The following is a 15,418-nucleotide window of genomic DNA, read 5'->3' on the forward strand; positions in this document are numbered from 1 at the left end:
CTCTATCGAATATATTTGACTTAATTGTGAGTGCCAGCTAGCTCAGAGGTCACTAGAAACTTTCTCGAATTCACAAGAAGGGATTAGTTTCTGACAACCGCATAAACATGACAACTTTGTTTCTCCAAGATAAAACGTATCTTCAGAGTCGTGGAAACAATAGATAGATATTTTACTCAGTCAATTGTGCATACTTCTTTTCACCAGAGGTGCAGAGAAACAGAGAGACGGGCGTTTTCAATAAAAGTATTTATTGAACAGTCTTCTTTCTCATGCAGAAGAAATGAACTGCTACAATCGTAATACTGGCTGTAAAGTATAATGCGTACATCAAGAAGAGTATTATAAAATAATACTGTAAAAGCATGGTATGATTACTAAGCCATAAAATACATACATAAATAAATAAAGACTAAAAGTACTCAACTGGTGCTTCTAAAATACGCCTACCCCGATGTACCTAACCTAAGTCTAGTACAAGGGAAGAAGTAAGTGTGATGTAGCATAAGTTCAGTATTCTTTTGCCAAGAACCTATCCAAGATTTCTCTTAGAGTCTAATCAGCTCCGTACCTTGATTTAGAATGAAGGAGGTCTGGTATCTCTCTGTCTCAGGACTCGATTTCCCAGCATCCCGCAAGGGGAGCTTGGAAACACTGGAGCTGGATTTCTCTGCAGTAGAAAAGACAGCGTCTCTCTCAGTGTGTCTGCTGGAGGTTCGGCTTCCTTCGGCACTTGCTGTAGCGAGATGCGTCGGGCAAGTAGATAATCGAACTGCTCCAAACCATGGTGTGTTTGCTTGGGCAAGTGTGAGCATATTTAAACCTTGAAGGTGCTGAGTATGACGTAAAGGTGGACATAATAACATCATCAAAGAGTCTCAGTTCTTTGAAAACTCCATGAGTTCTTGGACAAATCAATATATATTCAAGCAAGGGGAAGTCCCTACCTGCTAAAGCCGAGTTTTCCAAGAAATCGTTGTGGATTTTCGGAACTAGTAGAAGTAGCCATGCCGTATTTGGACTGCATGCGCTATGTCTAAATATGGTTATAATTTCTATGCCTATATAAGGACATGGTGATTTATACCTACATAAGGGCATGAATCGGGAAAATTACACTAGGGCCCTAAAATGCTATACAACACTGCCATGTCCTAGAAAGAGCGAAACCAGTCCAATCCCCAACTGCGGCCTTAGCTCTTGACGCAGAGATGGCCTTTGACAAGGTGTCCTGTCCCTTTTAATACGCTACTCTGCACAAATACCACCTTGGCAAGAACTTCATACGGATGACAATGGCTCTCTACTGACTGCAAGAATGAGGGTTAACATCCATTTATCCCATTCCTTTACTGTCTCACAAGACACTCATCAAGGATGCCTGTTGTCCCCCTTACTCTACCTCTTAGTAATTGAGCTGCTAGTTTCTGCATTTAGAGATATCCCCAGGGATCACAGATATTCACTTCCACATGGGTAGTGGCTGATTATGGTGATGAAGTCTTATTATTTACTGAAGATGCTCCCCAAGCCATTCTAGTTGCTATGATCGAAATAGACAGATATTCGCAAGTGGCAGGATACTCCTTAAATAAAGATAAAACAGAGGTATTCCTTTTAAATGTACACTGCACAGTTACTGCCATCAGCGATGTGGGACTAAAATGGCAACCAACAGCCATTTAATACTTAGGAATCTGTTTGTCATCAGACCTTAAACAATCTGTTGCTCTCTATTAACAAAAAACTCTGATCAAAATTAAAGATGATCTATCCACGAGGTCTAAAAAATATATGCTGGTGGGGACGTGTGAGCACTGTAAAAAGGATGATAGACCCTTTGTTTAATTTCTTCACTGTCATGGTCCCGGTGTCCCTATCCACCACCTTCTTTAAATCAGTGGATATTGCCATTTCTGAATATATTTGAAAAAAGAAAAAAATGAGAATTCCCATGAAAATCCTGAAGAGGAAGAACTGTGCTGGTGGTACAGATAGCACAGATTACAGGAGCTTTTCTGATTTCCCAAGGCTCCTTGTGGTTGTGACCACATGAACCTAACTTCCTTCCATGGCTCAACATTAAGGCTGGCCTCACCGCACCTTTGTGCTGCGTTGAATTACTTTGGGTTACAACCTAACACAAATCATGATTTGAGCTGGTCTGTAAACCCTAGCAGAAGTCTTTGTGTCAAACTAAGTTAAAAAAGTAATGCAAACCTGACACACTTTTCTAATCTGAGCTTTATTGCATATGACATCACTGCCTAAATCCAATATATTCTGTTTTCTTTAATAATATCCAATTGGAATAAAAAATTAACCCATCAGATTAGATTAAAAACCTCTTTAACAAAGATATGTAATGGGGACAGATATAATTAACCATCAAGAAAGGGGTATTTGGCAATTTCTCCTTAAGGCAGGCACATTCCAATGAGTGTAGTGCAGTGTCATATCAGTTAGGCCACTTCAGATTTTTGGCATGTGGAGCACTGATTGTTCTAAATCTCATACTTTGAAGCAGTTTTCATGCTCGCTTAAATTCTTTGGATGTCTGTAGTTGTTCATCACAAGTTTCGATGAGGTAGGGTAAATGTTACAAGTTTTGGTATTTTTATTTTCAGTGAATACCCTTCACACGTTTGTTCAGTTAGCATGCTACATTGTTTCAACAGAGGTGTCTCCTGCAGTAGCAAGATGTTTTAGAAATAAGATCTTGCTGTCTTGTAATCTTTCCATTTTAGCCCTGCAAAACCCAAATAGAGATGGTGTGGCTTCCCCTGTCACCACTAAAATACAGGAATGTTTCATGAATGCCCCTATTGCTCTTTGTCATTAATATGAAAATACATTTGATTTTCATATGCACCATTTGACCACATTTTGTTTTCAGAATTTTCACATGGATTGTCAGACCCCGACACATCCTTTTAGTGGGTAGGCTAGCTTTCTATGTTTGGAGTAATTTGGCCCTGGTATTTACACCAGACGTGTTTGAAAGTCAACCAGACTACACTCTGCTTCCAAAATGGTATTCGCACCAGACGTGGGTCTAAACACCCCTACATTTAAAGTACAAACATGCCTTAGAAACAAACAATTTACTCAAGAAATGTCACATTTAGAAATAACATGTTCACAAGAAAATGTAAACAATCAAAATCACAAGATAACCACTTAGGTCAAGTGGGGAGCAGCCCAAGCTGCCTTTACCTGTTTCTGAGGTAACGCATGAAGTCTGGGTGAAGAATCTTGAACTGCTCTCTCGTGTGCTTTTTATCAAAGTACTTGGAAGGCCTGTGGAGAGAGAGGCCTGAAGGTTAGTGAAGTGGGGCATGACCAAGCAGACCAACAATGCACTTTCTCGGATGTTTCTGCACAAAACTCTGTTTTTACTAAGATACTGCGCATGTTCACACGTTAAATAATTTCTTCAACACTGGCAAAAAAAGAAAAAGTTCCATTGTCAAACACAAATTTGAGGATTACTGACTTAAAAGAACTTTTGAAACAAAATGTATTCAAGTAAACTTGGTATTCGTGTTGAAGCAGCGAGGACAATAGTTTATTGGGCAGATAGATTAATAAGTCAAATCAGAATCCCTGGGCACACGCTCACTATCCTTTCTCACCACTATAGGTTCACAATCAGACTTTATCAGGGAATACAGGTACAATATATTAAGTAGACTAAATATTAATTTCCACAACAAAATTGGAACGTTCACAGTCTAATTTTAATAAAAAACATATACATAAAAAAGATTTAGCGCTTTACAACACAGTTAAAAAAATCTTTTCCAAAGAAAGTTTTCTTTGAAAAAGAATAAAATACAACAATTAATTATAACATTTCATAGCACGTATTATCAGAATCAAGTTAAAAAACGAGGAGAGATACATAAATAACATTTCGTCGAATCAAGAATTACACATGGAAACAAATATCGGAAAACCTAACAAGAAAAGAAACCCCTTATATTATCTGTGGCCTCTTGTTATCTTTGCCACTACTGGTGAATAGATCCAAAGGCTTATAGTTTTTTGTACACAAGTAAACAACAGTAACAAAAATACATGTATATCGGTTGTTCACTGGGCCTAGTTGGATTCTCTGTGTTGGAAATGCGTCGACGCGTTTCGGTGCAGGACAAAAGATGTTGTAGCACCTTCCTCAGGACTTCTGTTGTTGGGGTTATTTGTTTCAAAGCGTGGTGACTTGCACCCTCTCCCTCATAGATATGGGAAAGTATCCGGGTCGGTATGATTGTAGTACTTGGGATACTTCTTCTGGTTTCAATTCCGGAAGGTTGATTATCCTTTTTTCATATGTTGTGTGCCCCCAATATGGGGTGTCTTCTCTATTTTTCAACTCCTTGTAGCATATCGCTGCCTCTCTCTTAAAATTTTTTAAAACTTTTCTTGGACGGGCATAGAACTATGTTTCTCCTGCCAGGAACTGGATACGTTCTTGTTTTATCCGGAGTCGCGTCTCTGCCTCGTCTCGACACCTACCAGGCTCGCAAATAAAACTTAGAGCTCGCCACCGTGAGTGCTTGTGTTTTGTGGTGTAAAACTACGGAGTTGTGAGCAGTTATATATATATATATATATATATATATAATAAAACGTTTTGATTCCTGCATACTCACTCGAGTTGGATCGTTTGTGAGCTTCTCTGACTGTTTGATGTGGTGTTTTGAGGTCTGCACCCTGCCGTAGCCTGTCATCCATTGACGGGTTGGGAATTCTTCTTCATATATATATATATATATATATATATGTAAGAATCCACGATCCTGAAGCGCCGAAGACACCAAACGGACACAGCCAGGTACAGACCACAGACCGAGGATTTCAGAAGAAAATAATGTGCTTTATTCCATCAATGGGGATGGCAGCATGCCGCGTTTCGTCCGGGGAACCCGGACTTGATCACATGACAAGACCCAGAGACATGAGTGGTTAAATACTGGTACAAAAAACGGAACTCCTCCCACATAATAATAGCCATGAAAGAAATATCCTCCAGACTATAGAGTGGACCATCCAAATACGCTGTACAGTGCAATTAAGTGCATAAATGCAACAACATTAAAAAAACACTATACAATGGTATATACAATTGAAAACTGTTGACCGCATAAAGGGCAAGTGCCCAATGGATGACCACAATATTACAGTGCATGTTATAACTGAACAATACAAAAATCAATGTCCGTGGGACATGTTATATGACCAGTAAATCGATGTCAAAAACCACTAATAAATTTGTAGTGCAAAGAAGAAAAGTGCAGGGTGCATAATCCCAAAAGTTGGGAACAAACACGATTTACCCAGGTAAAAACCTGGAGCAGAATAGAATTTGAGTGATAAAGTGCAAAATAGCAAAAAAGTGCAAAAGTGCGGCCGTGCATATATCTGAATAAGGGGGAGAGAAAAAGGTAATCACATCTCATTATATACATATGTAGCAGCAAAAACTCCGGAATACCTTAATTTCATAATGATACAGCTGGATTATAAATAAAAATTATATAGACACAATATTGTCAATGAATTGATTGTCAGAGTAAACAGTGTAAATCTTCATAGACCATCCTCAACATGAATAAATAGATTAAAACCATATAAATAGGTATAAAATCCATTATAAAAAAGTCATGCATATGATGGAATAAAATATTTACAAAAAGTTGTTAAGATCTTCTCCCATGTTCAGGTCATTAGGGATCTTGCTATTTAACCTCAAAATGTATTGACTTTCCAATTGTCTAAGTCTTTTCTCTCTATCACCACCCCTTTTATTCGGGGGGACCGCGTCAATAACAAAGTATTGCAGGTCATTAAGATTGTTACTGTGCACCAGCTTAAAATGACGTGCCACTGGATAGTTGGGGTCAGAATTAACAATGGCACGGAGATGCTGTAAGATTCGATTAAATACCTGCAACTTAGTGCTGCCAACATATTGTAAATCGCACGTACATTTAAGAACATAGACCGCATGGTCTGTTTTGCAGGTATACACATTCTTAATAGGAATCACAGCATTAGTTAGACCCTCATAATATATATATACACACAAAATAATGGTAAACATGTATTCCATAAATGTATACTTATGCATTAAACATATATGCATGTCATAGTATATAGCTAACATAGAAGTAAGTGAGTGTGTTCCTATGGGTTTATGCTTCTTTCTATGATAGTACAACTATGTCACAGTATGTGAATATGATTATAGGTGGTACCTGAAAAGTTATATTAATTCATATAATTATCTCAAAAAATATCTACATTGCCACTGCAAGTATATTGAAACATTCAGACATGTGTAGATGACATCTGTCTCCACATACATCGGATTATGCTTGCTTTTATAAGGAATTACATAAATAAAAACGAACAAATATATATTCCTTGATTTAAAAATCTATATATATTTATGCATAACTTACATGTGAAAGTCTAACTATATAAACATTACTGCATGTATGTACATGTGGTTGCATATATAGTAAGGTTTGTGACTTCTAAAGGAAATGTAATAAGTATTATGTGTATATGTGTGTGCATGTAAGTATACATTTGGATATATAAATATAAAATATATATGCATGTATTTTTATTTATTTATATATTTATATATATATACACAAACACACACACACACACACATATATATATATATATATATATATATATATATATATATATATATATATGTATATATATATATATATATATATGTATATATATATATATATATACAACACGAAAAAGCGGCGTGCTTCTGCCTCTTACACGGCGGGCGCTCAACAGGATCGCCGATCCTTTAAATAAGTCCGAAAACTGGTATGATCCTTTTTGAAGAAACCAGAGTCAAGGCCCAAATATATTCTCAGTGCTCAAGGTTTATTTGGCAGAAAGATTAAACAGCCCCAACGCGTTTCGAGGTACGCCTACCTCTTGGTCACCAGCGCTGGGATGCCTGGCTTCACCTTGGGGGTGCCCAGGAGTGGACATTCCACAGTGAAAAACCAGGAAGGGTTTCTAAGCGGTATACGGACAGCGCCGGGACACCTCTGTTGGAGGTAGCTGTGCGCTTTACAAATGGCATTACATATCCTCAGATCTCATTGGAGCCTAATCCGCAGTGACCCGATCATTGGGCAATCTATGCCCAAACCTTCACTGCTCTCCTTTAAGCAGGCCAAATGTATGAGAGGAGGACTATGTACTAGTAGCCCTGAAAGGGTTAAATCAGAGTCTTGGCTTACCTCCACCATTGGGTTCAGAAAATGCCAGAAATGCAAGGCATGTTCTATAGGTCTGAATAAGAGTGAAATCCAAAGCCCGCTGTATATACTCTTTTAAGATCCGTCACTCCTATAACTGTAGGAGTGACTTTGTGGTTTATGTACTACAATGCTCATGCCCCAAGATGTACATAGACAGTACAAAACATATGGTGCACATAATAATTTCACAGGACTTGTGCGCCATAGCTAGGGATGACAAAAACTATCCAGTAGCACGCCATATTCACGAAAACCATAGTGGTAACAATAATGATCTGGTGTACTTTGTTATTGATTCAGTCCTGAGCAATGTGAGGGGAGGAAACAGAGATCAAAAGTTGCTTAGATTGGAGTATCAATATATCATCATGTTGAACAGTAAAATACCAAATGGTCTGAATTCAGATGAAGAACTATACATACATTTGTAACGGCATCAAATAAGGTTTCTACGGAGGTGTTCTCGCTATCTCTCAGCCCAGTTTAAGTGTTTTATGCCGCAACTGCAGAGGTTTATTTTGCATCAAAGTTCAATCCACAGATTGTGTTAAGAACGCACTCACTCGTGTTTATTTTGGAAGTTTAAAGCGGCTTTATTTCAGAAGCGTGTCCTGCCCAACGCGTTTCGCCTTTCCACAAGGCTTGATCACGGGATGTGCAGCACTAGAAACAGATTTCTTTTATCTCTATAGGCACACAGTTACTTCCTGTATATAGTGAAGTGCATTGTGGTTAGTGTGGTTCTACCTTTCGTTAACACTTACAAAACATGTAAGTTCCTAAATAAACAGTGCTCTGTTTTAAGTGCATAAAGTGAGGTAAAACAATATTTTCAAGGCAATATTTCCGCATAGGCTTTAGTGTCCATAATAAACGTTTTTTATCAATTTTGGCTCTCTAATGAGTAATTATACACTTGTTCATTCACTACAAAATCTTCTGATAATTTTGTCTCAGAAAATTCGAGGTATTCAGGGTGTTAAGTCCTCTTTGTAATTCTCATGATGAGGTTTGGATATTTATCCAAGTTTCCTTTGTTTGTTTTCGCTCTCTAGTGAGCAATGACTTAACTGCGGTTTGAGTTTTTCGTTTTTGGTTCTGCATTAAAGGTGTACATAAAGTTCTTCATTCTGATTTAACCCTTTGGGGTCCAGGGTTCTAAACGTTACAATGTGTTTAGATTCTTTCTGTCAAAGAATTTTTGTTCGACCTCTCCCTCTCTCTGATGCTCGGATTTGTTCCAGAGCACAGTATTTCAATGTCTCCCAATTGCCATCATGGTGTTTTTCCATATGCTTTGGAATTGCATTTGTTCGGTCTTTGTGACTTGTAGCACAGACTTGTTCTAGAATTCTTTTTTTCACCTCAAAGATGGTGCTCCCAATATAAACTTTTTTGGCATGGACATTCTACCATGTATATCACAAAAATGCTTTTACAGGTAGATGTTGTCTTATTTTCCATTTTATTCAATTTCTGATCTCAATGTCCTTTATGGGGGTAGTAATTTTCCATACTTTGCATTGTTTGCAAGGCCAAAAGCCCTCCCTTTGAAGCCATGTTTTGTTTGGGGTTTCTTGAAAGTGACTGTGGACAATTCTTTCTCCTATGTTTCTTGCCCGGCGATAGGTTATGTTGGGATGGTCTCCTATGATCTTTGACAGGGAGTGATCCAGTTTTAGAATTCCCCAGTGTTTTTTCATAATTTTTGTTAGTTTGTTGTTTTCTGCACTAAACGTAGTTATCATCCTTATTGATGTTTTGTCTGATTCATCTTCTTTCCTTTTATTTTTGTTAAGGATGTCTTTGCGTTTTTGAGTCATAACTCTTTCCAGACATGTTTCGATGACTTTTGTGGGGTATTTTCGTTTTTAAAATCTGCTACTCGCCTGTTGACTATGTTTCATAAATTCATTGTCTGCCGAGCAGTTTTGCCTGAGTCTTAGAAACTCCCCGTAGGGGATACTACATTTGAGAGAATCACAATCGAAACTTTCTCTGTGCAATGTTGCATGTGTAGCTGTTTTTTTCCTATGCAATGTTGTTTGCAGGGAGTTTTTTTCAACATATATTTCTGTGTCCAAAAACATCACTCTTTCCGAAGTGAATTTTGGTGTGTTGGACTGTTGTTCATTTTCTCAAAGTAGATCTTGAAGTCCACTTCTGTACCATCCCAGATGATCAAAAGATCATCTATGAATCTGAGCCATAGAATGATCTTATTACGGAATTCATAGTTTTCGGTGTTCCATGCCAGATTTTGCTCGAACCACCCTTTTGCCATGAAATAAATATGTTTTCTGAATTCTATGTTGCCGGTGCCTGCTTTGGAAGAAGAAAGAGTTCCGTAACCAATGGGGTTAACCCAGTATCCCTTATGAACCCGGGCAGCAAATCAATATTATCAACAGTTGGTTCATACGGGTGCAACGTATTTCTATCACTATCACTATATCAAAAATATATGTAGCATTCTGTTGGCACTTTACTAAATAAAGGATTTTCAACACAAATTCTTTCTTAAAAGACACTTTGTCAAAAACACTTTGTAAAAAACAGATTCCAAACCATCTATATCATCATATAAAGTTTTATGAATTGTACTCATTCATGTATGCTTCAAATATTCATCATTTACAAAAAGGCTGAAAAGTGAACAATAAGTGCCATTCGTGACATATAGTGCTCAGTGCTGACGGCGCAAGTGTGACCAACAAAATGTACAAATATTATTTACAGGTGGGGCATAAAAAGGATTTATCCTTGCCTATATATTCCAAAATTCAACTGTATACTGCCTTTGTCAGTATTCAATACAGGATTTTGCTGTAATAGGTCCAATAATTTATACGTCGACGTTTCGACCCTCTGAGAGCGCACTTGGGTCGTCAAGGCGGGTCTTCCTCAGCACTGTGTGGGACGGGGGAACAGCCTTAGTGAAATGATTGATGAAAGATGGCATTAATAGGGATTCTAGTGTTGGGGTGTGGGCCACTACTTGCCTCTAATCATTTTAAAAGAACTCACCTTCAACCTTTATGCCCAGCCGGGCATCTGGTGGTGAGGGGACTGAGGGAATCAGCTCTGTCGAGACAAAGAGCCTAATTAATGCTATATTCAATGTGTAAGTCTCCAAGGCATTTTTAAATGCTAAAGTTCCTTCTCACGCTTACCTGTCGGTGTAACAGCAACTTATGCCACCGACTGTGGTCTCATTAATTAATGCGTGCTCAATGAAGACAGTAATTGCTCCTTTCTGAATAAGAGGTAGAGGGTCACATAATTAATACTGAGTTCCCTACTCTTTACAATTGTATGTATTCCATACTAATGATCAATTTTGCGGGCTCACCTCAATTCCAATCTGGTGAATCAACCCAGTGATGATCAGCTGCGTGTGTTAGGCCATCTGACTTGGAGATTCCATAGTAAGAAAACGCAAAGGGTGCTATTTCCACTGTAAAGGAAAAAGTCACATGCGTATCAAGGGCTGTTTGTCAGCCACCCAAAGTTAAAATTAAAAGTAAGTTTAAAACCGGGCGCCTGTCAATGCTAAACAGTCGCGACACCGAGCTCACCTTTAGTCAAAGTATTAGATGCAAAAGCGGGGGTTTTAATTTCTGCCCTTCCCAGTGTTGCTCCTACCTCGATAGACTCGCGGGGACGAAGAACGCTGATGTTAATCGACCCCGGTAAGCGTAAGGACATACGCAGAAAGACGTCGATTGCCGCACGTGACCTAGTTACTAAGCAGCCCCGAATGCTCAGGACGTCACACTAGATGCGGCAGCTCCGCTCGTCCAACACTCGGATCAAAATCCGTGCGTATCACAAGGCTGTGCAGCCTACTGCTTAATGTCAGCCCCCAAGTACTAACTCCGTTTATGATACAGTGAATGGAGCTAGCGCAACAATTGTAGCAACACTTGTGAAATAACCGCTAGTTATTATGGAGATGTGAAGTCGCCACATTGGTTATCTAACTTGGGCTCCAAAATTTTTGGTTTCACATCTAAATCCCTTTAGTGCACAATACAATAAAGTATTTTAAGGGAGAATTTCCAAATTATAAGTCATTTGAAAGCAGTATGGTTAAGTACACATCCGTGGTATTCCCCTGTAAAACACTATGGTACACAATATACTAAGAAAATGAGAATACCATGCAGATTACTATTCACGTAGGTCAAAAATCTCCTTGACCCACTCGAGTAAAATATCACTCTGGTTTCACATTTAAATCACTTTAGTGCACAATATAAAAGAGTTTTTTAAGGGAGGATTCCCAAATTACAAGGCAAAAATATTAGTCACAATCTCTTTAAAACATTTGAATACAGTCTGATTAATTACACATCCGTGGTATTCCCCTGTAAAACACTATGATACACAATATACTAAGAAATGAGAATACCAGACAGATTATTATTCACGTAGGTCAAAATTCTCCTTGACCAATTAGAGTAAAGTATCTTTCAAAAAACACTACATATTGACCTTTTCACGTCTGTTTAAATTCTCTTAGCACATGGTACAACCCGGGAAGGAAAGAATGGAGCCCCATCTACCCCTATAACTGTCCCATTTGTCTGTATGTTTCTTCAATTTCATTCAGCCCACTTTTCACCGAATTCAAAGTATGAATCCAACGACACTCTTTGTATTTCAATGAATGTGAGACTGAGCCCCCTCTCAGGCTAATGTGTATTCTCTCTAGTACCCACCACTTGGTGTCTTTCGGAGTATGTTTCAAGTTAGAAAAGTGTTCCACTAAGGGTGCTCCTGGTGTATTGCATCTTACCCTACTTACGTGCTGTAAGATGCGTGTCTTGATTTTTTGTGTGGTCTGACCCACGTATATTTTGTCACAGGGGCATTGAATTGCATAAATAAGGTCCGTACTATTGCAATTACTAAACTTGTGGAGTTTGTAAGTCTTACTCTCATGTGTGAATGTATCTCCCTCCTGACAGAAATCGCAGGCCTTACATGATCCACATTTGTGGTGGCCAGTGATCGGTGGAAAGTTAAACATGCTCCTGATGTCAGGTTGCTTTTGTGGTTCCAAATATGCCTGCAACACTTTGTCCTTTACATTCTTTCCCCTCTTAAATGCAAAAATGGGTTTCTCTGTGGTTTGCAGTTCACCTGCAACCAATTTCCAATATTTAGATATTATTTTCTTAACATCATTACTTTTGATGTTAAACGTAGTCACACACACAATGTTGTTAGACTCTTCCTTTTTATTTTTCACCTCCAGTATATTCTCCCTGGGACTGTACCATGCTCTTTTCTTTACACGTTTTAACAGACTTCTCGGATATCCTCTTTCCTTTAGACGGTTAGTCAGTTCTTCTGCCTCATGAAAAAAGTATTTTCTTTGACTGCAATTTCTTCTTATGCGAAGATACTGGCCATAAGGCAGATTATCCCTCAGATTACGCAGATGATGGGACTCGTACATCAGCAGTGTATTTCTCTCTGATGGTTTCCGGTAGAGATCACAGTTTAAAAGGTCAGATCTAAAAAATCTATTGACACAGTGCTCCTCGTCATCGTGAATTGTATATCTTCACTCCTCTGATTTATCCATAGGAAGAAGTCATCTAACGATCCCTGATCTCCATTCCAGATCATGATGACGTCATCAATATGGATCACTGAAATAATATCTACTACCAAAATATCGAGTTCCCATAATATCGATGAAAAAATATCGAGGGACATAATATCGACTTTCTATCTTCACTAAGTTAAGTACAAAAATATCGAGTTTAAAATATCGAGTGTTAAAAATATAGACTGTCAAAATATCGATTTTTTTATGTCTTTAAAATAAGTTAAAACTATTATAATATTAAATATATTTAATATAAACATTGTTAAAATTATTAAATAAATGTAACATTATTACATAATTAATGTAACTTAAAACATTAATAATAATAATACATATATATATATAAATACATGTTATTAATAAAACATTTAGAATATATTTACCGTAGCATAGCAAAAGGTTTAAATTTAATGTAACCACTCCAGTGGGTGCTACATTAAAGAGATCGTTGGATAGCGTAGGGGTAAAAATTACTATTCCCACTTCAGTGGGTACAAGAGTAGGGAAAGCGTTGGATAGCGTAGGGGTAAAATTTACTATCCCACTCCAGTGGGTGCAACAGTAGGGAAAGTGTTGGATAGCATAGGGGTAAAAATTACTATTCCCACTCCAGTGGGTGCAACAGTAGGGAAAGCGTTGGATAGCGTAGGGGTAAAAATTACTATTCCCACTCCAAAGAGTGCAACAGTAGGGAAAGCGCTGGATAGCGTAGGGGTAAAAATTACTATTCCCACTCCAGTGGGTGCAACAGTAGGGAAAGCGTTGGATAGCGTAGGGGTAAAAATTACTATTCCCACTCCAGTGGGTGCAACAGTAGGGAAAGCGTTGGATAGCGTAGGGGTAAAAATTACTATTCCAACTCCAGTTGGTGCAACAGTAGGGAAAGCGTTGGATAGCGTAGGGGTGAAAATTACTATTCCCAATTAATTATTTTAAATTAATTACCAATTATATATTAATTATTTACCAATTAATAATTAATTTAAAAATATAATTAATTTACATAATTATTTAATTAAAATTAAATTACTTCCCACCCTATTCCCCTATAAACACACAACCCGCTACAGAAAAGAATTTACTAAAAATTAATTATTTATCAATTATTTATTTTTAATTAATTACCAATTATATTTTAATTAATTACCAATTATTATTTAATTAACAATTAGATTAAATTTACATAATTAATTAATTATAATTAAATTACTTCCCAACCTATTCCCCTGTAAACACACAACCCGCTACAGAAAATAAATTACTACAAATTAATTATTTATCAATCATTCATTTTTAATTAATTAACAAATATATTTTAATTAATTACCAATTATTATTTAATTAACAATTAGATTAAATTTACATAATTAATTATTTATAATTAAATTACTTCCCACCCTATTCCCCTATAAACCCACAACCCGCTACAGATTTATATTACACAAATATTATTAAATATTAATAACTTACCTTATTTTCGATATTTTTGTTGTCTATATTTTATCTAGTCTATATTATGTCTAGTCTATATTTTTGATTCGATATTTTGGCTATTCTAGTCGATATTACTCGATATTTTTGTTGTCTATATTTTGTCTAGTCTATATTTTGTCCAGTCTATATTTTTTACTCAATATTTTGTCCAATCGATATTTTGGAATCGATATTATGTCTGTTTACCCATCAATATATCTTTTCCATACCTCGATGTTTAGGTATGGATTTGAATCGGCATATAGATGATCTTCCTCATATTTGTCCATGAAGATAATTGCCAAACTTGGGGCATATGTAGCCCCCATCGCGACCGCCTTACATTGGAAATAGAATTGATTTTCAAATACAAAGTAATTCTTCTTCATTGCTATTTCCAATAGCTTAATCAGGAAAGATGTAGGAACCCAATGTGGTCTATGTCTTTGGTCCAGGACAGTTGTTATCGTCTCGATCACTTCATCTTGAGGAATTAAAGTATATAAAGATGACACGGCTAGTGTCACCAAGATGTTCCTCTGTGGATCAAACGGAAAGTTTTCAAGTAATTGGATAATATGCATGGTATCCCGCACATACAATTTGGTCTGTGAAACAAATGGCTGCAGAAAATAATCAATAAATTGATTCAATGGCTCCAACACTGAGCCACATCCCGAGACGATAGGTCGTCCCGGGGGATTTTCCAGTTGTTTGTGTACCTTGGGTAAGGTATACATTGTAGGTATACGTGGTTCTTTCTGATTAAGAAACTCAGACTCCTTTTTACTCAAGAACCCTTCAGTTACACCCCATTGTGTGACGTCCTTTATTTCATTCTTGATTTCATTCGTTGGGTCCTTAGAGATCCGCCGGACTGCGAGGGGTCGAGGGATCCATTCGTCTCGAGGAAGGCGGCCAGCTGTTTGTTGACGGTCTCCTCGATGACTTTGGCCGGAAAAGGAAGGAGCGAGATGGGACGGTAGTTCTTGAGGTCGGTGGGGTCCGCCGT

General features: G+C 37.5%; 1 protein-coding gene across 1 annotated transcript in view; it reads right to left on the minus strand.

Annotated features, from left to right (window-relative positions):
* The window catches only part of LOC147663776 (alpha-N-acetylgalactosaminide alpha-2,6-sialyltransferase 2-like), a 322,592-nt gene that overhangs the window by 99,712 nt on the left and 207,462 nt on the right, over window positions 1-15,418 (minus strand). The window contains exon 6 of the mRNA XM_086950201.1: window positions 3,217-3,300. Within this exon, the coding sequence (XP_086806327.1) occupies window positions 3,217-3,300 (84 nt within the window). The remainder of the gene's footprint in view (window positions 1-3,216; window positions 3,301-15,418) is intronic.

The sequence above is a fragment of the Lissotriton vulgaris genome, unplaced genomic scaffold (genome assembly GCF_964263255.1).
Source record: "Lissotriton vulgaris unplaced genomic scaffold, aLisVul1.2 SCAFFOLD_915, whole genome shotgun sequence".
In the NCBI taxonomy this organism is placed as follows: domain Eukaryota; kingdom Metazoa; phylum Chordata; class Amphibia; order Caudata; family Salamandridae; genus Lissotriton; species Lissotriton vulgaris.